At 40.4% G+C, this 25,783-nt stretch overlaps 1 protein-coding gene across 1 annotated transcript in view; it reads right to left on the bottom strand.

Annotated features, from left to right (window-relative positions):
• The window catches only part of sorcs3a (sortilin related VPS10 domain containing receptor 3a), a 232,958-nt gene that overhangs the window by 122,030 nt on the left and 85,145 nt on the right, over nt 1-25,783 (bottom strand). The window contains exon 2 of the mRNA XM_068726990.1: nt 19,167-19,234. Coding sequence (XP_068583091.1) covers nt 19,167-19,234 — 68 coding nt within the window. The remainder of the gene's footprint in view (nt 1-19,166; nt 19,235-25,783) is intronic.

Consider the following 25,783-nt stretch of genomic DNA (forward strand, 5'->3'; position numbering starts at 1 on the left):
ATGTACCCAGCAAAGGGCCGACTGGGCATTTCTACTCTCTCTCCAGAGCTGTGTTTAAAATTAGAGTTTGGATGTCCTCTTGATTGTTGTGTGAGTTTTCTACGGCTGCTCTGATTTCTTCCCACTTCAGTGCAATTCAGAGAATCTGAACCTCCCCAGTAAGCACTGATTTGGTAATTTGCAGGTCAAGGTATGACTATCTGTCTAGGTTCAATCTGGGCTTAATTTGAGCAACAAGGAAATTTTTTTGGTTTTTGAACTGTGGCTAATGCAACCCAGTCCAGAGAAAATGTTGGCATTGTACATTTCTGCAAACAAGGATACGTTGAATGTTGAATGGTTAACATTGTGAAACGATTGGCTTGGCTAAGTTGAAACTACTTGGTTTTGTGGACTTTCTCAAAAGTTGTCTCTGGCTCTGACCTGACTATAGAGCTGGGTTATTAATAATATGGTAATAACATGGTTATGGCGAATACATTAAGGTTCATTTATGGTTATGGTCAGGCAAAATGATTATGGTTAGGATGAATAATGATTCTAAATGTTAGCTGCAGGTTTGTGACTCTGGCCCCCTACATATATGACAGATGTGCTGGCATGCTTTTTAATTGAGTTATCTTTATTTCCCACCAAACCAACCTAAAATGATTTGACGAGATTCAGAAGTAGACTAATATGCAATGAAAAGCTGTCAAGCCCCAACCCCGATCCTTGCCTCACTAGAGACAGGGCACTAAACTGTACTGGTACTGCACATTGGCATCGGGGCCTAAATTGTGAGGATCCAATGGTTACTGGAGACTTAGAATCTTTGCCAAGAAGCATTAACTAATTAACAGTTATAGGTAAGCTAGATGTCTAACAAAACAGTCTTAACTTGCATTAGCTGTTCATCTAAACTGAAGATCAATGCTCACTGGGCCAGAAATGCCCACTGTGTAGAATGTAAGGTGTTTGTGTGGTGGCCTGCAGCGCCTGGTGACCTGTCCAGGGTGTTTCCCTGCCATTTCCTCTGAGGCGTGAACAAAAGAAAGGTCTCAGCCTCCCTGTGTGAGGCAAAGAAAACAAATAGAGGATGAGTTGCCCGGGGAAATTAGTCTGTTACTTGGTTATTCAACCACTGGATTTCTAAATGCTTTAATCCAAAACACTAAGCCGGCACTCCAGACAACTTTCAGGCGAAAACACTGTTGTCATGGTTCACTGTTATGGCAGTATAGACTTTGGCATAATGTTTCCTTTTAAACTGCTTCCCCTGACCAATCCTTTCCCATTAGAATAATCAACCCTCAAATGGTCTAAAAAAGAGCAATGCTATTCTGTGGTTCAGTGTCATTATATGTCCATATATGACAACACAGTAGAGAACTGAATGTTTAAATGTATGGTTAGTTCAAATAATTAATTTATCAATACAAACCTTAGGTCTGGGTAGTAATGGGATTGTAGAGGGAGACAATAACAACTGCAATCAGGAGAGACTTCATTAGAGTGAAACAATCATGTATTACAAATGCATGATGAAATGAATAGTGAAGAGTCTTTGGCAATTGGACTCTATTGTGATGTAATAATTTAAATGGGGGTAGTGATGCTGTGATTAGATGAAGAATATTCCCCCTGGAGTCTAGACACTGATGGTGGTGAGGAAAGAAGTTGCTTCAGATCCAATGATGAGGATGAGTAGCAGGACTGGGCACTGGATATGATGAAGACTGGAGGTGAATGGGGTGGAGGAGGGCTACATCAGTTCATACTGCGATGACAACTGACAGCAGAAGAGAGCAGAACAGTTTTACAATTTTGACAGCATCTATGTGATTGGCTTTGGAAAACCGTGGCAGAATGTGGTTTGTGTAAGTAAAAGTGAACGCCCACAATCAGCTGATAGCGTGAAAGCCGCAGAGACAGAGGGAAGGAGAGATTTGTGAATGAATGAGTGTAAAGAAGAGTCTTCCTCACTTAACTTCTGCTAAGCTTCATTTGTCTGCCGTCAGATATTTTGCCATACTGTTAATACCATTAGTCACGCCTTTATAGTTATTCCATTCATAAACATAAATAACAACTATATTCTAACATATATGTTGATTTCCACATATAATATGACATATACCACCATTGAGGATCCATACCGTATCACACATGGATGTATTTTCAATGCAGTGGCGTCCTGCTAATGAGCACTGTAGTTGTTGTTTGGTGTTTGGGCTTTAAAGCACCATGTGCAGAATTTCTTTGTTATCATAGCATGTTCCAAATCATTCTGATGGGTTGAAGAAATAGTTGTGCTTTTTGAAGTGTGGTAGTATGAGGTTCTTCTCCACGGTCAGTGTTTTACTACAATAAATGGAGTTTATAGAAACAGACAGGAGTAGCAGCACGGGAGCAAAGCAATGTACTGCTGTGGACGTATTTTAGACACTAAAAAAATCAATATCAGTTAAGTATACACTATATTTAGAATATTTTCCCTTTGCCTCGCTGTCAGACGGCCCTTTCTGAAGGGGGAACTGAAGCTTTTATCTAAGCTCTACTCAAATACACAAGGCTCCATTGACAAAAATAGTAATTTTACCTCTCAGAACAAAGTAGTTGCTGGTCGACAGCTGCCTTGATTGGTTAGTTTATTTGTGTTATTGTGTGAGTTTATTGATCCTGAACTAACCTTTGAAACACTGAAGTCACACGATAACACAAAACAAACTAACGGATGTTAACCAACGTTGCCTGGCAAAGGCGGCGGCGTCTCACCAGGTTGGTTCCAAAAATGATTATTAGTTGGACAAGAATAGAAGATTGATTTTTTTTTTTTTTTAGTTAAGGCTGAGTTTATGTTTGTAGTGTGTTGTCTTGCACTTAAATACCCGTGAATTAATTAAGGTGCTACACTTTATTGTTGAACAGTTGGATTCATATTTCTGGATGCAGTAAGTGCTATTACTGCACACAACTACAGTATCAATTGGGAATCACATATGAGACCAAGATGACATGCTAAATAGTAATAATAGCGATTTGCAATAGTAAAAAGCAATTTATTAATATTGGCTGGTCATTTTTTTTATCTATACCCAAAGGTTTATTTTGGACCCTGCAAACGGCACATTACCTACACTGTAATGTTGAAAAAGGATTCATTAAAACATGGAAAGGTAGACACAGAGACTCTGATTGCCAGTCTCAGCCCGCCATTCACTGCAAAAACACATTACATTTCCATCAGCAAATGAAATTGTTTGGGGTCTACTAACAGAATATACAGACTTTTTAGGAAAATGAAAACCCATTCTGATATTTGCTGCATGTCAACATGATTGTGTTGCAGCATGTCTTTAGCAGAGGTAGCAAATTTGCAGCTGCCTTTTTAACAATCACTGCTACCATCAGCAAAGCATATCTCAGCAAGGAGAGTCATCATGTACAAGCTGTCAAGGAGTTTATCTGTGGAATATACACTCACCCTGAGCTGCGCTCTTGCACATCAAATGAAGCATGCACACACAGTCCTGCTCAAAGATGGCACATACACACGCTTGCATCTTTGCATGTTTTCACCTCAGGCAACTGCTGTACAATCTCTCCTCTAATGCAGAACCGCTGGGGCTTAATTGAAAATGACTTTGGAGAATTGCCACTTCAAGATTTGAAGATACTGTATTCGCAGGTGTTCAGAGTTGTCAGTGAAACACACGTGAGAGAGGAAAGCGGTGACGCATGAAGGAAATAATGGAACCTCAAAAGACCAAGCACTGAACACCAAAGTCTGTCTTTCTTTCAATAGATTAAGAAATATGTTTATGTGCACATCCGACTCTATGTGTCTGTGTTAGTGGGAGATAGTGAAAGGAAAATATAAAAGCAACCCATGTGTGAAACAAACAGAAAGACGAAAATGTGCCTGTCGACCATGCTGGAATCCATGCTGCTGCTAATTCAAAGTGCAGAGAAAGTGAGAGAAGATCTTCCGTTGTAAAACAAAAAGATTTCACGTAACAACAATATGTTGAAATGTGATACATGCAAACAACAAGGAAAGCAGTAAGGGGAGGACTGGAGTTGACATAAACATTGTAAAGGAAAAAAAAAACACACAGAATCCCAATGCTGCTCTCAGGCCTTACTAAATATAACCTGACCGCATCATTGCACTGCGTCTGGCAAATGCAGTGTTGAGGAAATCCCTTAAAGGAACAGCTGGAGTGGGACAGAAGTGCTGACATTCAAAGATCGCTCTCAGTGACAGCGTTTGTCGTGTATCCAACTCACGGCCCGTGCTCTCCATTCAACCTTGACAGCGGTTAGGCATGTATCTTTGATTCATCCCCTTCCCTGCTTGCCACGCTCCGGACTGCTTTTTCCAGAATTAATTTTTTAAATAAAGTATGAAACTTTAAAAAATCTCCCCCAGACATGATGACTTTTTCATGAAGTCTAGTAGGACTTTTATTTAGGTCACACAAAAGATAAATCCACCCTGTTTTCACTGCGATTGTCAGCTGCTGACCTGACCCACATCGTCCTTTAACCCAACCCTCTTTTGCTCTGCTCTCTGCTCTCTGCTCTCGGAGGTGAACTGACAGCCGCTTTCCCCTCACACTCGGTCACAGATGATATTGTTAGAGTATGTGATTCAAATCTTTGTCAGAGTGCAGGATTTTAGATGGAAAATCCCTCAGAATATCTCTCAATCCTGGAAAGCTGGCGAGCAAGGAACAACTAGAAACAACTTCCTCCATTCATTATTCATGCCATGAGAAGGCCTGGCAAATAGCAATTCAGTGGGCTGGATTATTACAGAGTGGAATTCTGGAGAGTGGCATGGCACCGTAGTGGCCAGTACGTTTGAGTTTGTGCTCCAACAAGGTCTCTGGAGTGTTGTTAGTGATGATAACTGACATGTCGGGGTCAGGAAGAAGTCAAAGTCTAAATGTGCAAAAAGATAAAAGGGAACGGAGAAGTAGGGGCGGTCTCTAGCGAAGAAGCTTGTGAAATGAATGTAAAAGGAACAGTGTGTAACATTCAGAGGGATTAATTGCAGTGGAATATAATGTTCATAACTATGTTTTAGTCAGTGTATAATCACCTGAAACTAAGAATTGTAGTGTTTTCCTTAGCTTAGAAAAATCCATTTATATCTAGTCCACCATGTTTCTACAGCAGCCGAGAACACACCAGCTCTGGCAAGAGATTTACCCATTTCATGTTTTCTGAAGGTAGGGTGCGTTCAGAAACCCAGTTTTAAACAAGCCACAGTGCTAAATAATTAAAGATCATAGTATTGATGAGCCCTGCGTTACTGGTGCTTTTATTAGTTAGTGTTTATTAATGTTTTGGTGTCATCTATCATCAAACTGCAGCGTTCAACTGCTCTCTATGGGGCTGATCTACACACACACACACACACACAAACACACACACAAAGCGCAAGCAGAGAGGCAGCTGTGGTGATGTGAACCAGGTGAAGTGAAGAATTATCGAGTTGACGGTAACTACGCTTGTTACAGTACGTGCAATAAAATATTTGCGTGTAAAAAGCCAATACTTAATCAATACATCTGTGAAAATGCAAAAAAAAGTGAAACCTAATTCAATCGGCCATCGCCACTATGTTTTTTATGTAAACTTGTAAACTCTGCTGGCTGAGACAAAGCAGCCAGGAGGACCGGAGGAATGGCTGATACTGACAGACGTTCATTCTCTATTTATATTATTGACATTTTACATTTATTTCTAGTGAGATATGACTTTATAAAGTGACTTTGCTGTTGTAAACATTACTGTTGCTGCTCTAGAAACAATACTTATAAATATTTTTTAAATAAATTCTAGTCCTGTATTCTAGTCCATGTAGAAGAAACGAGTATTGATAAGCAAAAAATCCTAAAGATAACTCTCCTTACCAGAAGGCCACCGTAGTTCTCTACACGCTTGGAAAGACAACCTGCTAACTATGTTTGCAGAGGGGTATGTAGTTGGTTGCAACCTGCAACACACTATTAGATGCCCCATAAATCTTACATACTGGGCCTTTAACCTTCTATATATAGGAATATACAGTATGATAAAGTATATGTGGAGAAGTGGAAATTCCCTTTGCCAGGAATTTCTTTTTGCCATTGTACATTTCTGCTAACCATGTTAACGTATGAATGTAAATGTAGGAGAAGCGGCTGTTGAGTTACTGTTAAAGAGTGATAAGAGGGATGGTGAGTCAAACAAAGACCGCTGCTGGTGTCCTGTGTTAAACCAAAGGTAAAAGTTGCCTCTACGCTTGTTACGTTACGTAAGAAAGGCCGCTAAGCGAAGTGGTTATTCATTTACAGTAGTCATGTTGGTATGGTTTTATTTGTTCACAAACCAGATCACACATGATCTTTTTCTTTAACCCTAACCAATAAGTCTTGTTGCCTTAACATAAACTATGTGTCATCGTCCTTTTCTGCAAACATGATTTGATTTTGGTTCAGAAAAGTCGACATTCAACATGTGGTTTGCCAACACGTACAATGACCAACATGTTTTCTGCCGACTGGGGCGCATAATACGTCTACATTTACTCTGATTTGAAGCTAATTCACTGTCCCATTTTCCTGCAGTGTATACCTACAGGGAGATTGTTAGAGGTGTGTAGAGCACAGTCATGGGGGTCAGGTGCAAGTATCTATCCCATGGCATTTTGATAAAGCTTAATGACCTGTCTGTGAAGTTACTCTAAAAATAAAGAGACATAGCTTGCTTTTTAAAACTGATATATGTGCTGAGGCAAACAGTGAAAGAGAAATATTACCCTTTTTAATATGTGCTTCACTCACTGCAGGAAGCTCTCTGAATCCTTTTTTTCCTTACCTTGTCATGTTGGTTGAAGGTTGCAAACAAACTTTTGATTCATATCTGCAATAACTTCTTTTGGATTTGTGCTCATCATGCACTGTGTATGCATAATCCAATTTTAAATCATTCCCTCCTTTACTGTCAGCGTCGAAGTCGCTTGCCGGGAATGAGCAACTAACAAACGCAAGTGTTTAGCAGAACGCCAGCTGTTTCTCTGGTGGAGACTTGGGAAAATAGAAGTGATAAAAGCCAGGCAGGAGTGTAAGAAGTCAGTGTGCATGCTCTAAAAGTCTCTTGTTTGATCGCCTGCTCTTTGCCGGCGTGCATCCTGTTGCGGCAGCACAGGGGTAAATACACGTTTTGTTGCCATTTCCAAAGAGAAGGGGAAAAAAAGTGCTCTCCTGGAAGGTGAGTGGGAGCTATCCTTCCCGACTCAGCAGTGCCTTTATCTGGAACCTTTCTTCTTTCTGATAAGCAGCTCCAGAGCCAATCATGTGGAACTTATAACTCAGGCGTGTGAAAGTGAAGTTTTACTGAGGTAAGTAAGAAGAAGGAGGGGTAAACGAATAATAAACTTTCCCCAAACCTTCACTAAACTTTCTTCCTGTGCTGCTCTCTAATGCTGCTCCCACATCCGGCAGCATCTCTGCGAGTTGGCAGCGACCCGTCCATAATGTCAACGTATCTGCACTGGCCTCAGTAATGACTATATAACTGTTCTGCAAGCATGGGCAGCTGGTATGGGCAAAAACAAAACGTGTACCTAGCTATAGCAGCCACGCCACCAGCCACATCACCAGCCACCACAGTCCAGCTCTGTGCTGCGGGCGACTCACGTCACAATGTCGTCCTGCATGGAAATATTTGTGTCATTTCAGATAAGCAGTGGAGTCAAAGCTCTCAGGCTACTCGCTGCTGTCGTCAAACATAGAACATTGTGAAATACGTTTGAGGCATATAAATGAATCCATTATAGACGGATTCATTAGTTCAGGATCTAAATTGAAAAAAAATTATAAGAGTGAAGTGGATGGTTTACAGATCTAATATGTTTTAAGCACAAAGAAATATCCCTTTAACATTGTTAAATGGGAAGAAAAGAAAATAGCGTTAATCACTGCAGCATCTGGGTGGATGATGAGACTTTAAGTTGATTTACCGCAAAACGAAAACAAACCAGAGCCGCCTCAAACGGAGATGCCCTTGAATCGTCGTGGTATGAAATTCCACACTGCCACTGCCTCCAGAATAAACCCTCCTGATGAAATCCAAAATTTGCTGTTATGACATGAAGCAAATGAGAATGTGCTTCAGGATATGAGGAAAAATAACAGGAGTATGTAATTAAAATGGTAAGAATTTAAATATTGTGAGAGAAGGTCAGAATAAATGACCTCTTTAATAGCAGCGAAGTGATTTATGCAATAACGCCAAAGTAAAGCACGACGGGGGGGCAAAACGGTTACTGTTTGTTTTCAAGCAACATGTGTATAGAATATGCTGTATATCTTATTCAGTGCGGCCATTTCATGCTCTTACTACTACTAGTACAGAGCCAACAACATACAAAATAAGACAGGGACAGAAAACAAACAAAAAAACAACAACGAAAGGGACAAAAGCAAACTGAGGAGAATAACAGGTTTAGACTGAAGAGTATAAAAGTGAGAGACGGCGGTCCAGCAGTATATAGATGGAAATGTGTGTGTGTGTGTGTGTGTGTGTGTGTGTGTGTGTGTGTGTGTGTGTGTATGTGCGTTTATGACCATCTTATGTGTGATCCTGTTAAAGGGTGAGTGAGGGATGTCGAATGAGGTTAGGTAGTAATAATATGAGACAATCTACACATAAATACACAAATACTGTACATCCATAAATATCCATATGAATGGTATATTTACACATATATTATATATGTATATATACACACATACATACACACACACACACACACACACACACACACACACACACACACAGAAATACATCTTAAAGAAAAAAATAAAATAAGGAATAAGAAGTTGTTATTATTTTACTTAATTTTTTTATTATTTGTATTTATTTATTAATTTCAGGTAGAAGTAATTATAAATCAGAAAGAAAAGAAAGAAAAAAAAAAGAAAAAATCATTCTTTAAATAGATTATTATTATGTATACGTGTGTGTGTGGGTGGGGGTTGGGGACGAGGGTGACAGTGTCAGCAAACACTTTTCTTGGGTCCTCAGCAACACATCTCCCTTGACGTAAAGCTGTTCTCATTTACCAGTTTGTACGTCCTCGATTCCTCGAGAAGGAGGCTCAAGGCATTTAACAATTGAGACGTCGTTGCCTCATCACTTTAAAGAGACGTCAGATAGATATGACGTGTGTCACCATGTGTCATATCTGTCCATTATTTTGTTATACCGTTGTATTTTATGATGTTTGTCAGATGAGCTTCATTAGCATTTATATATTTTACTGTGTGAAGCTCTACAAATGTTTGTGTCTGTCTGTCTATATGACGTCAAATTCAGCAAATTAGAGCAGAATGAGAGAGAATGTTTCCATTGATAAACTAGTGTGATGTCAACAGCTGTTTTGCTCTTGTAAACATCATGTCAGGATACTATCAGTTGGATGAAGCCCACATTCAGTATACAAACTGAACTAATATCAGATGAAATGTGATTAGAACAGAGTCTACACAAACTGTCATGGACAGAAAGTATGATCACCTTAGATAACTACAACTTATGAACTAAATAATGAACTGTTACATTTGTAGAGTCCTGCCATGGTTGAGATTATTCCAGAAGTGTGTCACAAATCTCCTCGATCCATAAGATGCATTTTAGGAATTGGGAAGTCCTTTAAGATGGAGCGCTGAGATTGATTTCCCGTTCCAGAGCCGGAGAATTGAGAAGCGAGGAGACAAGGAAGCAGATAATTGAGTACTGAGAAACCTGCACCATACAAACAAGTTGCCGCTCCTCACGTTACAAAACACCACTGAACTACAGTCTAGTTCAGGAGGAACCACCAGGGGCAGACTTTACTGTGGACAAGGTAGACCACCTAGACCTGGTACCCCCAAAGAGCCCCAAACAGCTATAGATGTATTATGATGTTTAGATATGAATGATATTGAATTATGTTACTATTCTAACTTGTTGTCCACTAAAATAACTACTAAAGGCCCCAAGCTCTTAAACAATATGCAACTCAACTGTATACTACTTACTGTGTACTTCTACTGCAGAGGAAGACATTGGAGTACTACATTTACCTGACAGAGAAATGTTTCTGGTTACGTGAAATATAAAAATTCTAATTATTCATGTAACAATCAAGCATCATAAAACTGAAAGCTGCACCTTAAACAGACTCTTGCTGATAATGTCTCTCTTTCACTCTTCACTTGAAGGAAACATTTAACTGCAGGACATTTACTGTGCAGTATTATTAATTGTACTATTAATAGTTCATAATTTTACTTTCGACACATTTTGAGTACTTCTTCTGGCTCTGCCAATAGCAACATTCCCAGTTAGAGAAAGGGTAAAATGTTACATTAAATCACTAACTCTGCCCATTAAACACACCTCAGTCGTGGTTACTCGTGGTCCTATACATCAGTGAAATATACTTAGCAGAGGTCATATCCAAATAGGCAAAATAGTAGTTTGTTTTGACATCCACCGCAGTTATATTGTAGACTATGGATTTAGAGGGATTTCTGGTTCTTTAGCTGCTAAATGCTCCGCTTAGTTCACCAGTTAGTCGGTAACTTTGTCATCCTAGTTTGGTGCTGAGTCGGTAGCTTACAGCTGGAAAACAGCTGCAGTGAGACTGAATCAAATCTTTGCAGGTTGTAAAACAATCTGTAGAGCTGAGGGAGGTACAGAGTCAGGTGATTCTCCGTGAGCACTGTGAGCAACACCTTTCACATTACACATAGTCATTAACTCCATTGTTAATACACATTTTAAGGCAGCTCTAACAATACTGTAGTTAGTGCATGCAGATAGAGTTGATCTCATTCAGCCCACATTTTCTTCCAATTTAGCAGAGCCAACAGAAGCTGTATCAATCTTATCCTCCCCAGAGTGCTTTCAAAGAAGTGCTTTTGAAAAGTTCTGGCGAGCCCAGGACGGCAAGGTTTTGCTGGAAATACCAAGTCCAATTGGAAAAAGGTCACAGACATCAGGTAGGTCTCTCTGAGAGAGCCGGGCCCTTATTATAGGCACTGACCTGTGAAATATGACATAGCCTGTGAGCATGCTCAGCTAAATGATGCAATTTGAGAGGATGTCACTCCTCACCCCCAGGTGACCCCATCCTGGCACAGCGGGAGAGGAGGAGTCTGCAGCCAGGGAGTAATAATGCAGAGCTCTCTCCTCTTTCTCTCCCTCTGATGGTCCCTGTATTTACGCAAGGGGAACCCCTCCAACAATTGGCCCTCTCAAAAGGGAGATGATGCAAATCCACTGACAACCACTTATTTATTGCCTGGGTCCAGACCTTTGAATCCGCCCACTCCACCGAGTTCAAGTCCACTGATTTGTCTGGCATCGTGACATGAAACAACGGTTTCTCGTTTAAAAAGCTATCAACAAATAAGTGCAGCGGGGAAACTAACGACTAGACAATCAGAACAAAACACAGCAGCAAAGAATGTTGTCATGGCAACACATCCCCTGACAACTTAAAATGATGTTTGATTCAGGCGGATACGTTGGTCTCTAGTGATTGGTTAGCTAAAATTGAATCACCCACCCCCATGGAAATCAAATAGAGTGGAGGTAATGAAGATGAAGATGAAGATGGAGAGGTCATCCTAAGATGGACTGATATCAGGCTAACTTATTTGTGTTCTGCAGTGGAAATTAATCCTAAAAGGACATGTTTCAGCATCCTGTATTCAACTGGGTACTCTGCCAATGAATACATCAGTAGTATTATTATGAGTTACATTAAATTATACAGCCAGAGTGTTTTACAAACAGATTTGTTAACCCTATATATGATTACAATAAAATATATAACCATTTTCCCCCAAACAATGGACTACAATTTAGGGCTATGTATTGTATGTATTCATACCCATTCATTCATACTCATTCAGCAATTTGGGGTTAAGTGTCTTTCCAAAGGACAACATGGTCTAGCAGAGCCGGGGATCAAACCCGATCACTGACCCACAGGCGCCTCCATCTTGATGCGCACTGCTCTTTTACCGGTCAACCCAAGCCAAGAAGAGAACCATGTTTTAAAGCTAATTTTATTCAGTGGCCAAACCGAGGATTTTATTTTTTTTTTTAAGGTAAATCAACTTCCTAGTACAAACATTTGAATAGCCCTTATTTAAATCCGTAGGTCCTAATATTTGTAAAATGCACTAATAGATGAATCCAGACTTATTTTCCTTCATCATTATTTATTGCCATTCTGCAACAATGTGAATAAACAAGGTTCATGTGTATGAACGAGGCTGCACCGAGGTTGTTGAAGGAAACAATAGCGCTAACTCTAATATTGTACAGGCCCAGTGATGTGGACGATTGCAGGACGATCTGGGTAAATCTATCTGAAATTTGAAAATCAAATTTTTTTCGCTCCATGCTCCACTGAATAGGAATGAATGGGATGCTGCCTCCAACCCTGGACCCAGTTCCCTTATACATCCATGGGTCAACCTAGCGTGAACAGCGGTGGTGGGCAGAGCGAGGCCAGATCCAGAATTTCTCAATGAAAAAGACAATAAAGCCACCTTTTTATGTATTTATTTATTTTATTGTCATAGCAAGTATTTTTACATACTTTAAATTGTGTCTGGAGGGGAACTTTTAGTTTTTTTCCACAGGAAACAGGATCAGATTTTGGGATCAATATCTTCACTCCTGGTTTTCACCCCTAATGTACATGCTGCATGCTTGACAGTGGTCCTGGTGCAAGCAGCTGAATACTATACAGTCGTACTAGTAAATTACCTTTATGTGAGAAATTGGTGAAGCTCGCCTCTTACTTGTTGATATGTTTTGGATTACTAATTATTTTCCTGACCGGAAGCAACTAGTGCTGCCCAAAATTCTCCCCAGCAGTTGTCTTAACTGTTCCCCGATCCCCGATAATCACTGTCATTTTCAGTGACACTAATTTCAGGCAGTTATCCTCATAATGAACATTTCTTCATATCAAACATCATTACTGTAATCAGAATGTTAATAGACGACAATAGACGAGTGGAGAGAATGCTCTTTTTTTCATCAGATCAGCGCTAATTTGCTGAAGGCAAGAATAAGACCAATTAAAATAATTAGACTGAAACTTATTTGGTGCAAAATGTGACTCAATGAAAAAGGACAAACTGACTACAGCAATCTTCCTTGGAGAATAATATGAAAGAGTATACATGTTTATTAGTGGTATGGTGTTATCATATAGAAGTTCATTGGGAGAGAGTTGTTCATTAGCTGGAAGGTATTTCCACTGCAGGGGCAGTTAAACATATAGAGCCTTACCACAAGTCCTTCATGAGACTAGAGCTCTCAGTATAACATGCTAATTTAGTACAAATGTACAATGGTAATTGTCAGTTTGCTTCAATTATGAAGCAATGTCAATGAGCCAGTGGTGAAGCAGACAACTCATGTCCTGCCTCTCTACCACACAGACAGTGTTGTCTTTGATTTGACTGACGCTATGGAACCAAATCAGAGCCTCAACCCCATTTACCTAGCTCTAAGAAACTTGAACTTGTTTTTTTCTGTCATATCATGTCACGGCTTGTAGAGCACATCTCTGTGTCAATGTCAATGATACAAATAGGAGGAGAGGAGATACTAATACGTTAAAGGAGCAATATGCATGATTCAGAGCATTATTATAGCAGCAAACAACTATAGAGGTTATAGCTGATGATGGCGTCCAGACCGACGGCCTCGTCACATCGCTCTTTGCAATATGGTCGTGCATTCAAGCTCTGTCACCTGCACATCTTACCTAACAGAAGTAACCACAGTCACAGCATGTAAGCTACTAAGAATACTGCAGAAGCTACTCAGAGAGCATGATGCACAATTAATTGAGGTGGAAATTTCAAATCTCTTTTCGGATTTGAATTATTTTGTCCAGTTCAGTATGAAGATAAATCGTCACAATGTATTTTCTTTGGTTTTAAAGTCTAAAGATTGCACCATATGTTCATTCAAAAGATCCTATCACGTCAGCTATTCAGTTCAGTTTGGGATTCTAATGCGTCCGTTGCTGGTTCGAACTGAACTCATTCAGCACAAACATGAGCACTGTTTTGTAATATCTTGTTAAGATATAACAGTTGATGTTTTAGTAAGCTCTTACCTGCAACACAGCCGTGATTGTTTCTGTGACTTCTGTTGTTTTTTAGCTGTTTTTTAATCAGGACCTGACATACAGTTTATCACGGCTGAGCTGACAATGACACTTTCTGCTTTCTGTCTCCAGTGAGGGGAGCTCCAATGTTAAAAGCTACCGACTCTGTTAGTGCTGATGACTCAGTAAACTCCGTTCAGTTTGAGGATTCAGTAAACACAAAATAAGAAAAAAAGGACTGGACTTTATTTTATGTGTGTTGCAGTGGAACAAATAGAAATTACCATCAGCTCATCATCAAGCTTTCCAGCTCAGTAATCCTGTAACTTCAAAGAATTCACTGTATAAATCACAGAAAACAACTGCTGCATAGGCATGTTTGCAAAAAGTACAAGTATAGAATGTGTCAAATTCATACAGTGATAGGAGGGAAATACAACCTGACTTTGTTGTTGGCATTAATTGACCCACGTCTGAATACCTGCAAATGAGTACAGGGCTTGTCATATTTGATAAAGTTTCATCTACAGTAGAACAATACTCCAGAGGCCAGATGAGAGAGGCTGCACAACTTTGAAGAATTGTTTTGCTGAGTTTGATTTATTGTCAACGATAAACTGCTCACCTCCATTTTTCCCTCTAACCACGCATTTATATGAAGGCTCCTTTGAAAATGATGACTGACTGATCAGTGAAGGGGGAGGTTAAACGTGCTTCTACCTCCTCACAAGGAATATAAGGCCTCTCCTGCTCTCAGAATAGGACAGTCTTGGGGCTTAGTTAGTCTTAGTCTTCTTTTAAAGTTTGTGCCTTAAATCTGTGTGCTCCGCTTTACTTTGGACCTCAGCTCTGAAGTTTCTTCTGATACTGACCGATCAGCTTTCATTGTCTAAGGTCAGGATGTTCATTAAAATTGACAGACTGACTGGGCAATACTTTGAGGTGTTGCCACTTCCTCGACCTTTGCAAGAAGGCAGCGTTAAGACTCGTCATCTGGGACGTCTTTACGCAAACTGATAAATATTCTGTCCAACCGCTCCTCTTCAAACCCTATCAGAGCTTTGATCTCAATTAGCCAGCAACAGAGAGACGAGTCAGGGGCCGGAGCTGACATGAGACAGCCAGGTTTCTCAGCGCTGCCCCAGTTGAGCTGATTCTAGAAAGCAGCTGCATCAATAAATAGTTGGCTTTCTATCTTTCTCCTTTTCATTCCTCTGTCCATTTTCTTTTCCTTCAACTTCCTCTGCTTCCAACATTCCTGTCATGCATTCACAACACAGCGTTTCCTCGGACACTGATGTATTGGAAAGTCAGGCCGCGATGGACAGCTGCTCCCCTCACTGTAGGTTTGTGGGTAAGCGAGGGCTGGGAGTGCTGCCAATAACCACAGTGATGTCCCTGTTCTCACACCATGTATAAATTACCTCACCTGATTACGTCTTCCCTGCAGAGATAAACTGTCATGGTGCATTTAACTCTGATGACAGTGATGGGGTTTATGTTCGTCCAATCATCACTTATTTGTGTGCAAATATAAATAAAAAAATTGTTCAGACAAACTGTTTTACTTTGCTGCAAATAGTTCATGTAGCTACTCGTTGGCTTGTCTTTTTGTGGTTGTTCAAAACACTGAAGCTTTCAGTGTTATCAGATGCTGGCATTGCCTTGACCTGAACTGCACTTTCTCTATTCATTTAGTATTTATTGTGTTATGTAACTAGTTAAAGACTCATGTGGGGTAGCTTTAGAGCCTGCAGCCTGATAGTTGACCACCAGAGCTTCTTCATGAAGTTTCCCCACACTGTTTTCTTCACCTTTAATCACTGAATGAAAACCTCTCACAGCGTGCAGATTGACTGAGCAGCAATTGACCTCTTGCATTACTACATTCTTCTAGAAGCATAGACATGCACACTTAAGAGAAATACTTCATCCCCAAAATGACCTTTTGTATTTCAATTACTCATCACGTGTTACCTTGAATTCTTTCTTTAAGAATTCAAGGTAACACAGGGTGAGCAACCGATATACAAATGTTCATTTTGGGGGTTGAAGTATTCCTTTAATGTTAGGAAATTACATTAGCAAACGATAGAAGCAGGTCAGTCTTGTATATTCTTGGTAGCAGTAGGCTACAAAGCATTTTTTTCTTTTGGCACATAAACTTAAACTGTAATAAAAACACATATTTTATAATGTTAACTGGGGAAGCAGACACCATGTCAGATGCTGAGATTGTGGATATCAAGTAAGCCATTGCAGTTTGATAACCACAACTTGGCTTTTAATATAGGCAGTTTACATTATGCTGGTTTTCACCTCTCCTTTAGGCTACTGTATGTCCTCTCTCTGCCATCTGTGGTGGATGCGATTGGGGGGGGGGGGGGGGTATGTCTGGGGGTGTTTGTGCAACAGGGACTAGCGAACATCAAAGTGAACAGATTTCAACTTCTACACATCCTGTACAATTCTGTTTTATAAAGTTTACTTAGTTGAATAATCAGATAAACATAGATGAAAATGTAGCCAGAGTTTGAAAGGACAGAGACAGAAAATACAGAAATATAGAAATACAGATAGTAGAGTCTTATCAGAAGCAATCATAGAATTATTAAAGAAGTATATCCAGACTATTTCATTATCCATAGTGTCAGCATAGTGTTCTGTCTCACTGCAGAATATCAAGGGACTGGGTTTTCTTTGCTCTTATTCAAATACCAAAACAAAACTCTGTTTCTGCCTCAGGGTCCAAATTACAAAGTAGATGTCTAAATGTCAAAAATGGCTAGCAGTCACTTTGGCACAGCTTATCATTGTCAAACTTGAGGAGTGCAAATGTGCTGTGCTTTAAAGGAATGTCATCTTGAAAATCTCAAAGAAAAAAAATATGGTGCAGATGGAACACTGTTCCTTTGTCTTTAGGCAAATCGAGCTGCTGGGGTTTGAACCAGTAATTCTAACTCAAGCACAGAACTGCATCACTAGAGAGGAGGACATAGTCAGAAAGTAAATTTGAAGTGAATTAAGAAAAGATTGGATGTCTTTGAGTAGTAAACAAACTCTTTCTCTATTTTTTCTCCCCAAAAAAGAAATGCTGTTCATCTGTCTCCTTGTTTCCTCACCTAACTACTCCAGACAAGTTGTAGTAAAGTGAAGTAGTTACTTCATTTTTTTGTTACAAGTTGTCCTAAATTTGATGTTTAATAATGCAAATGAGGCATAATCTCATTTAATATGTGGTCATTTGTATGCATTTCCAGAACAGAAATCTGAACACTACATAAAGCCAGGTTTTAACTTATGGTTAATTGTCTTGACATGTTAGTCAAAGGTTTTACAAAAGGAATATTGGATATCTTGGTATAACTCTAGAAATCAGAAAAAGTCATAACAAATATTTTCTCAATGTTTTAGTATCAACATATTGTTTAAAATAGGCTATGATGATGAGACAAAGTAATAAAATAAACTTCTGAATTTGTATTTTGGATGTTTTCTTTCCACTAGTCTTAAAAAAGAAGTTATGGAAGCAAGATAGGCCAGAATCTCTAAATTGACTAGTGCATGTTTTGCAGAGAGACGTCCTTTTAGGGTGGGAGATTATTACCTCACAATAAAATGTGCTGTTGACACACACAACTGACTGAGCAGATCAACACACCATTGGATCCATTCCTTACACCTTTACTCTTGTATTTTTTGGTTTTTGAAAGGCTTGGGAAAAAAAGAAAAACACACCATCTTCCGAGTATCACTTTAACTGCAGAGATCCAAAGCTTGACAGATCTACTGGGCCTAATTATTTGCTAGTTGCTAAGCTATATGATTGGATAATCACTGTTCTGGGGGTTTGGCAAACGGTCTATTACCTGAGGACCCGATTACCCCAAAGTAGACTGTTTCCCTGGAAAAACGGGCCAAATATTGTCTAGGGGGACGTTGTCATGTATGTGGCATAATCCTAAAACTCAAACAAAGGAATAACTGTATTAATGTCACAAGCCACAATGGAAATGGGTTTCACGCATTTTTAACTCATCAGAGATGCGTTCCCCATCCGTTTCGGTAGTGTATTTTTACTCTTGTAGTGTGTGTGCATGCTTTGTGTGTTTATTTCAGTCCCGGGAGGGGTAAAGAAGGCCTGTACATCAGATAATACGCCAGAACAAGAGCATGGCAAACAGCATCCTCCACATTGAGTGCCCTGTCTGACCGTGCATGACACCAGGACACACTGTTAACAACACAAGAGGAGTCGAAGAAAAGACACATAGTGATTGCAGACAGGTGGGAAAAGAGATGAATGGTTCAAAAACAGAGGTGAAGAAGTCCTAGCATTTGGTTAAAAGGGAACAAATTGTGAATTTGTCACTTTGTCACATTGTTACTTTTCAAGTGCTTATGCACATATATTTGTGTGTCTGGAGAGCCTAACAACCCACAGGCTGTGAAAGAAGATAATACTTTTTGTGTGTTGACGAGATCAGTAAACATGTGATTCAACAAGCCAATCAGATTTGACTCCCCTTCATATATCACATGCAGGCTCTTTATAATCAAGCAGCAACCTCCAGTGCTGAGAAATTATTCCAAAGACTTCAGTTCCTCAAATGACCACTTGAAGCTGGTTCCAAAAGGGGAGTCAATCTCCATAGACCTCCCTGTTAAAAAGCCAGACTTTTTGATACAGTCTATGGTTAAAATATACTGACGCCTATCTGAATATCTCCACCCACATCTTTGCAAATCTGCACCATATTTTTGGTGAACCTGAAAATGAGCAGAATATGTCCCTTAAGGGTTTACTACAGTGGGCCAAGTCAGATTCTCTTCGTTATCAGTCACCTTATATCAAACTGACAATTAGCCAAAACATCAAGCCAATCACAGGCCCATCGCAAACGACTATCCTTTGGTAGTAGCAGCATCACAGGATTACAGGATTCAAAGATATTACATGTAAATATTTCTGAATAAAAATCTGCTTTGTACTCACCTCCAAAGAGTGCTCTCAGTGACGCTGCCAATATGAAAGTCATACAGCTTGGTGAGGATCAGGATCACCTGTAAAGAGAGAGAATTTTACCATTACAATCTTTGTATCAGGCCTTCAAAGTAAGTAGTGCATCTCTTCACAGCAGCAGAACATCGTCTGCTCTAAAACCTTCCTAGGAGTTCAAGTTTCTTAAGGGTCTTGTCCTCAAGTGAGGGTAAGCCTTCCCAACCTGCACCCATGGTCGTGAACTTTGGGTAACGCCCAAAACAATGAGATCACAGATTCAAGCAGCCAAAAGGAGAGCTCACCATGAAAGCAATAGTTTTATATGTTGGGGAATAAGCTTTTTTGCCAAGAGTTAGTGAGAATAGCAAAAAAACACTCTACAGCCAGCAGCCGGTAAGCTTAGCTTACCACAAAGACTAAAAAAGCCGAAATATTCCCCCAACCAGCACCTCTAAATGTCACTAATTAATATCTCTTAAACCTCCTGAAGTCTTCCCTGTAAGGTTGCCACGCAACCAGCCGGGAGTGACTGCACCCTTCTAATGCCGTGTTCACGTCAAATGCAGGGGAAATTTTTCGTTTGACTAGATTACATACAAAGTCAATGCACAGACGTGAATAGATGGGAATAGATGCAAATGACGCGGAAATACAAAATTTGCCTCATTCGCGCACCGCTGTGTGCCTATCAGCATTGAGATGCTCCTCCTGTCATCACTGACGTCCTGTCGTTGTTGAATCAGGAAAATAATGTCATTATGTAGTATTTCGGTTATTTTTTCCATGGTTGATGGTGGAACTAAATGGCGGACAGTCGAACGGCTTCCAGGGCGATAAGCCACGCCCCCTCTCCGGTTTTGCACAAATGGGCCGATTCACGCAGATGACGTAACGCGAAAGTGAGCACGGCGCATCAATGTCTCAATGACGTGATTAACTTTGGTGTGAACGCCCCTTTACACCACCAGGTTTATATGTAGTTATACAATATAATATATATTATTATACAAAGAAAAAATTAACTTGAACTACTTTTTTGGGACTGCTTTGAAATAACAATTGTCAATCTGTGCAAACTGAAATGTAAGTTAGTTCTTGTAAAGTGTGAACTTTACACTGTATATAATGCAATCCCATACGACCCTTGAAAAAGGGTAAAAATGCCCCTTGTACATAGTAAGCTTCCTAAAGCTGAAACTGTAGTTGATGTGCTGTTAGTAGAAACTAAACACTCCTTTCAGCTGCGTCACAGTAAAACATTTGAGCTGGAACTGCAGATGAGTTAAATAGGTAGATTACCTATTGTACATTTTGAATTTTTTTTTCTTTTTTCTTGCCAGACCATATTTCCAAATGTTCAATAGAATGTCACAACACAAATCATCAGGTACAATGAAATGAAAACTATTCTTTGTTTTCTCTTTCACAAATGAAAAAAAAATTATCATAGTGAACATAAACAACGGATATGGCTGCTGTTGATAGCAGCTTGAGGAAGACTCTGGTGACGAGCAGTGGTGCACAGGCAGAGATTGGACGGGTTCATTACAGTCCTGAGATAGCCACACTCACTGTTTTTGGTTTTGATTTGACAAAGCATTTGAGTTATTGATTGCTGTCGGGACGTAACAAAAATGTCATCAAATATAACGCAAAATATCTTTGAAGAAAACTACCAAGCCTAGCTCTAAGGCGTGTAAAAAAAATAGCTATTAGCAATAACAGCAAATCTCAGTTTTCCCAACAATTGTGTTCTAGGAGTAATTTATTACTTTGGGTATTTATAATAATAATAATTAAGTAATTATTCCTGTGTAACCAATGCTGTGAATAGCACTTTAGAAACTTGATGGAGCACGCTGCTATGCATGCTCGGCCCCTGGACAAGTCTGATCCAACAGTCTCTGTGTTCACAGCTTTGGTCTCTGCTCTTTTGGAGAGATAATCAGCAGGCGGGCACTTTGATAAGCACTGTGTTACTGCAGAGTCCTCAGAGCAGAAAACAAGACATGAAGGCCAAGTCTGCCGTGACAGGATCAGTGGTCAGCTGTGATCTTCCACTCTGAGTGCAACTTTGTCGCACAGAGAGACTGCTGGTAACATCCATGACTGATGTTCACTGCTGGGTTACAGGCTGCAGTCTGTGTGTAAAAAAAGCAGTCGAGCAAAAGTTAAAACACTGGTCACAAGCAATTACTTAGCATGTATCACATACTTGAACTGAGCTCACATCATTTTACATAATAGATGCTATTTGCATGCATCAGGCCACGAGTTGTTTGCTGTACTTCCCTGCCTAAATGACTGCTGCTCTTCCTCATTAGCATCCATGTCTCTCGTTAGCATTTCCCTCCACGCAACAATCTTATGCTTGTTTAAAAGCAACCTGACAAGCTTGACTTGAGTCACTTGGCTGGGAGGGGGTGCAGGAGGTGTGGCCTTAACTCTTCTGACAGGCGTCAGCAATCATGCGAGATGAGAGGGAACTGAATCTCTGTTCAGAATGGAAAAGAACCGTTGTCCCGGCATCCCCGTCCTCCCCTACTACTCATGTCCTTGTGAAGATCCGAGGCCCGCAGACTTCCAGGACCTTTCCACCTCTGGCCGAGCCTTGCTATCCCCACAAGCGCTTTGAACAAGCCAGCCGCTCACTAAGGTTCTTGTGAGAAGATGTGCCACATGCCCAAGGGATCCTCCTACTAAGACTGTGAACATATGTTTCAGGCCAAGCAGTGCCAACGACAGGACAGTGTTGAATAAGATGAAAATGGATCCTTGCCATGTGGCTGCAACATGGCATGGTGTGTGTGTGTGTGAGTGTGTGTGTGTGTGTGTGTGGGGGGGGGGGGGTTGACACACAGTCTGAATTCAGAATCCAGTACACCAGCTGAAAAAGAGAAACACTTGAAATGCTTCTGAGCAAAATCTCATAAATGTGTTTCAGCCAAACTTAAAAGTCATCTTTCAAGAACAGTTAATGCATTAAGCCATAGATCTGAATGAAAAGGGGTTGGGAATTTCAAGGAACATCAAGCAGTGGCACAGACAAAGCTGTGGCACAAAAAAAGTGTCTCTATTTCAAGTGCACTCTCCCCTTCTGAACCCCCAGTTGAATGTATTATTCTATCACTTCAATAGAAATGTCAGTCACATTGCACTTACATTAGCCTTGTTGCCTTAGCAATTAATGTACTGTGGTGAAAACAAATTATTTGCATAGTCATTAACTATAAACTGTATTCAGGACTGTGTGTGTGTGCCACACACACAGTCCTGAATATAGTTTATAGAGTGTTAATGACTTTTCTGAGAGCAATGGACCTCATGCAAGAACATTTTGAATTGTTATCTTCTCTTTCTCTTCCTTGTTTCTGTTTGGTGAACTCGTACGAGTGAGCCACGTCAGATTCAGCAAACTCTGAACTTCAGATAACTGTGTGAATGACCAGAGTTAACATGGTGAGAGACCTCTGTGTGTAAATGAGCGCGTCCATAAGAACAGTGAATTAACATAGCTAACAACCCAATAACACCATATAAGGCTACACATCCTGCCCCATATGTCCTATGTTGAAGTCCTTCTTTCAGAGATCCAGAGAGGAAAGTCTCTAATTTTAACAGAATTAGGGAATCGTCTCTCCACAGCAAGGCCATCGATGACTGCAACGGGAGGTCAAATAATACAAGATGTTCATAATTATACTGTAGTGTTACACATTAACATCAATAGACAATATAAATGAATGGTAATATCGTTATAGAAATAAGTTTAGAATTATATCAGCCTATAATTCAGACGTCAGAGTCAAACAGGATAATGTCAACATAATTATGAAGTCTATTTTATAGAAGGTTCTAACTCAAAAGTGAATGAAATATACAATCCATAAGTGAAAAACCTGTATAACAGCAGACTAACTGCACATGACCGCTACAGGTCTGGACCACTCGTACACTGTTATACCGTAAGAGAAAAAACACTCTCTTGTTGCATGGTGGTCAACTCTCATCTTTGCAATGCATTATGATCTCCTTACAGCAGTTTATAATTCTAGTTATCAGCACACATAAATATTCATAATGCTTGATAACAATAAGAATAACACATTATAAAGCATTTTATAATGACTTGTAAGGTCAAGTATCATAAAACTTCATAATGGCTGGTCACTCACTGACTTTTACCATTGTGTGTTATAATTCCCATAATGAATAATAATGTGATTATACTTAGTGGTCATTGGCTGCTTTGAGTGAAGTAATAAAATTCCTGAGGTGCAGATATAATACATTACAATGAGTCACAATAAGGGGTTATTGTTTGCTTTACAGGGCCAGTGTGTAACATTAAGGGGGGATCTATTAGCAGACATGGAATATGATATGATTAAGTATGTTTTTATTAGTGTATAATCACATTAGCTTACAATGCGTCCCTCATATCTCCATCCGGAGCGGGTCGTCTTCATGATGCACCGCCATGATTCTACAGTAGCCCAGAACGGACAAAAGGAACTCGGGCTGTAGAGAGGGCCCTTTGTGTTTTGTTGTAGTTCTCGTGCACGCCTGGCACATGGGAGAAGTTTCACTTGCAACCTCATGGCTAGCTGCTGCCAGAACCTTCACACTGCTTCTTTAAGTAAAGTGAAAAATATTAATACATCTAAAATGTCAGTGAGTGACCAGTAATTATGAAGGATTGTGATACATGATCTTATAAGTACTTGTATTGATTATTGTTAAAAGCATGATTATTTATGAGAGCTCAAATCTATGATTATACAGTTATCAGTAGATTATACCGCATTATAAGTGTGTTTAAATTTCAGAGAAAGTGTTGACCAATTGGTCAAATTAACAAACTTTACCCTGTGCAGCATTTTTAACATTTCGTTCATGAATCTTGCTTCATAATTCATTTTACTCCATTAAAAGGCTCCAGGGGCATCAAAGTAACCAATCAATGCCCAGCAAAAGATTTCATCTTGAATCCAGTGTCTCTAATACATCTCCAGACACTTTGTATTTTAGCAATTTCAAAGACTTTTGTCTGCTTCGTTGTGAACAAAAGAGTGCTCTGTGCCTTTCGACTGCAAAATGTCACGGTACCCCAGTATTGAGAGTCTCACACAAACAACTGAAAACAAGCTTTTAGTAGTCTGCAAACAAATGTCAGGACAGTTGACAACAAAATGGCAGCTGGAACAGATCATTATCTAGAAGTGATTAAGCTTCTCAGTAGCATGTCAACAGCTCAGCAATTACTTTCAATTGGCGAGAGCTGTTTATGAGACACAATGTCAACTGGTGGTGACGGAGCCGCCATCAAGGCAGAGACACTGAGTGAGTGGATAAATACACAGTGAGAAGTTTTACATTATGGTCATTTAGGAGATGCTTTTATCCAAAGCGACTTACAATTCAGTATCTATCTACACACCGTAGGCACAGCTACGGGAGACATTTTGGGGTTAAGTGTCTTGCTCAAGGACACATTGACATGAGACTAGCAGAGCAGGAGCCGGGGATCGAACCACAGACCCTCTGATTGAAACCCTGCTCTCCACTTAGCCACGGTCACCCCAAGTTTGTTGAATGTTTTGGATCATAAATGGAGACAAATAGAGAGCTGAGATAAAGAGGGGGACAACAATAGAGGATTCTGTCATCTGTTGCCTTAGTTTTCCATCCATAGCAAAAAAAGAACCGTGTTCTATTTATAGGTCGGTTAACCGTCTTGGTCAAAGGGTTGGTCCACCTGGGCTGTACAGCAAATAAATTACAACAGCAGAATACGGATGGGAAAAGTTGAAAAGGGATGAAATGAGGCGTCGCTTGCACTGACAAACCCACAGAAAATGTTTTCTGTCCCATAAACGCCAAAGCTGTTCTCTATTCCAGCAGCAGCAGGCCTCTGTTTCCAGTGGAAAGGCCTTTAGAAAGCTCCCAGTGGCAGCACAGACTGGCACAAAACAGACAGAGGGTCAACTGTGTGACGACCCTCTCAGAGCAGGCCTCTCCCTCCAGGAGCCTGGTGGGAGGAGCCGGGTCATCAGGGAGGTCCAGCTCACCTGGTCTGGTTGCAAGACTCTATGAGCTAGTGGCAGTCAGCCAGTCTCTCTCTCTCTCTGTCTCTGTCTCTGTCTCTCTCTCTGTCTCTCTCTCTCTGTCTCTCTCTGTCTCTGTCTCTCTCTGTCTCTCTCTGTCTCTGTCTCTCTCTGTCTCTCTCTCTCTCTCTCTCTCTGTCTCTGAGTGTGTGAGCTGAGAGCCCCCCTTCATCACCGACGAGTTCCTCAGCAGAGAGCTGTCTAGACACGGGAAGGTGGCGTCCCCGATCCGCAGGATGTTGTCTGAGTGTAAGTCTCCATTGCTGAAGCACGTGGTGTCTCATCGTAGACAGCTGTGTATGATACTGAACGAGGAGCTCAACCTCCGTTTCATTGTTAAAGTAGATGATTATGACTACACCATATACGGCACTTCAGCGGGCATGAAGTGCTTCGGTTGTGGAGAGGAGGGACACTCTGTGAGGGCCTGTCCGGAGCGGAGCGAGCCGGCTCTGCCCGGCCCGGGAGCGGCTGCGGCTGCTGATGCGGGGGCCCCCGCCGCTC

Source organism: Cebidichthys violaceus, unplaced genomic scaffold (assembly GCF_023349555.1).
Source record: "Cebidichthys violaceus isolate CVI_PGR_0920_01 unplaced genomic scaffold, fCebVio1.0.p SCAF_4, whole genome shotgun sequence".
Taxonomy (NCBI): Eukaryota; Metazoa; Chordata; class Actinopteri; order Perciformes; family Stichaeidae; genus Cebidichthys; species Cebidichthys violaceus.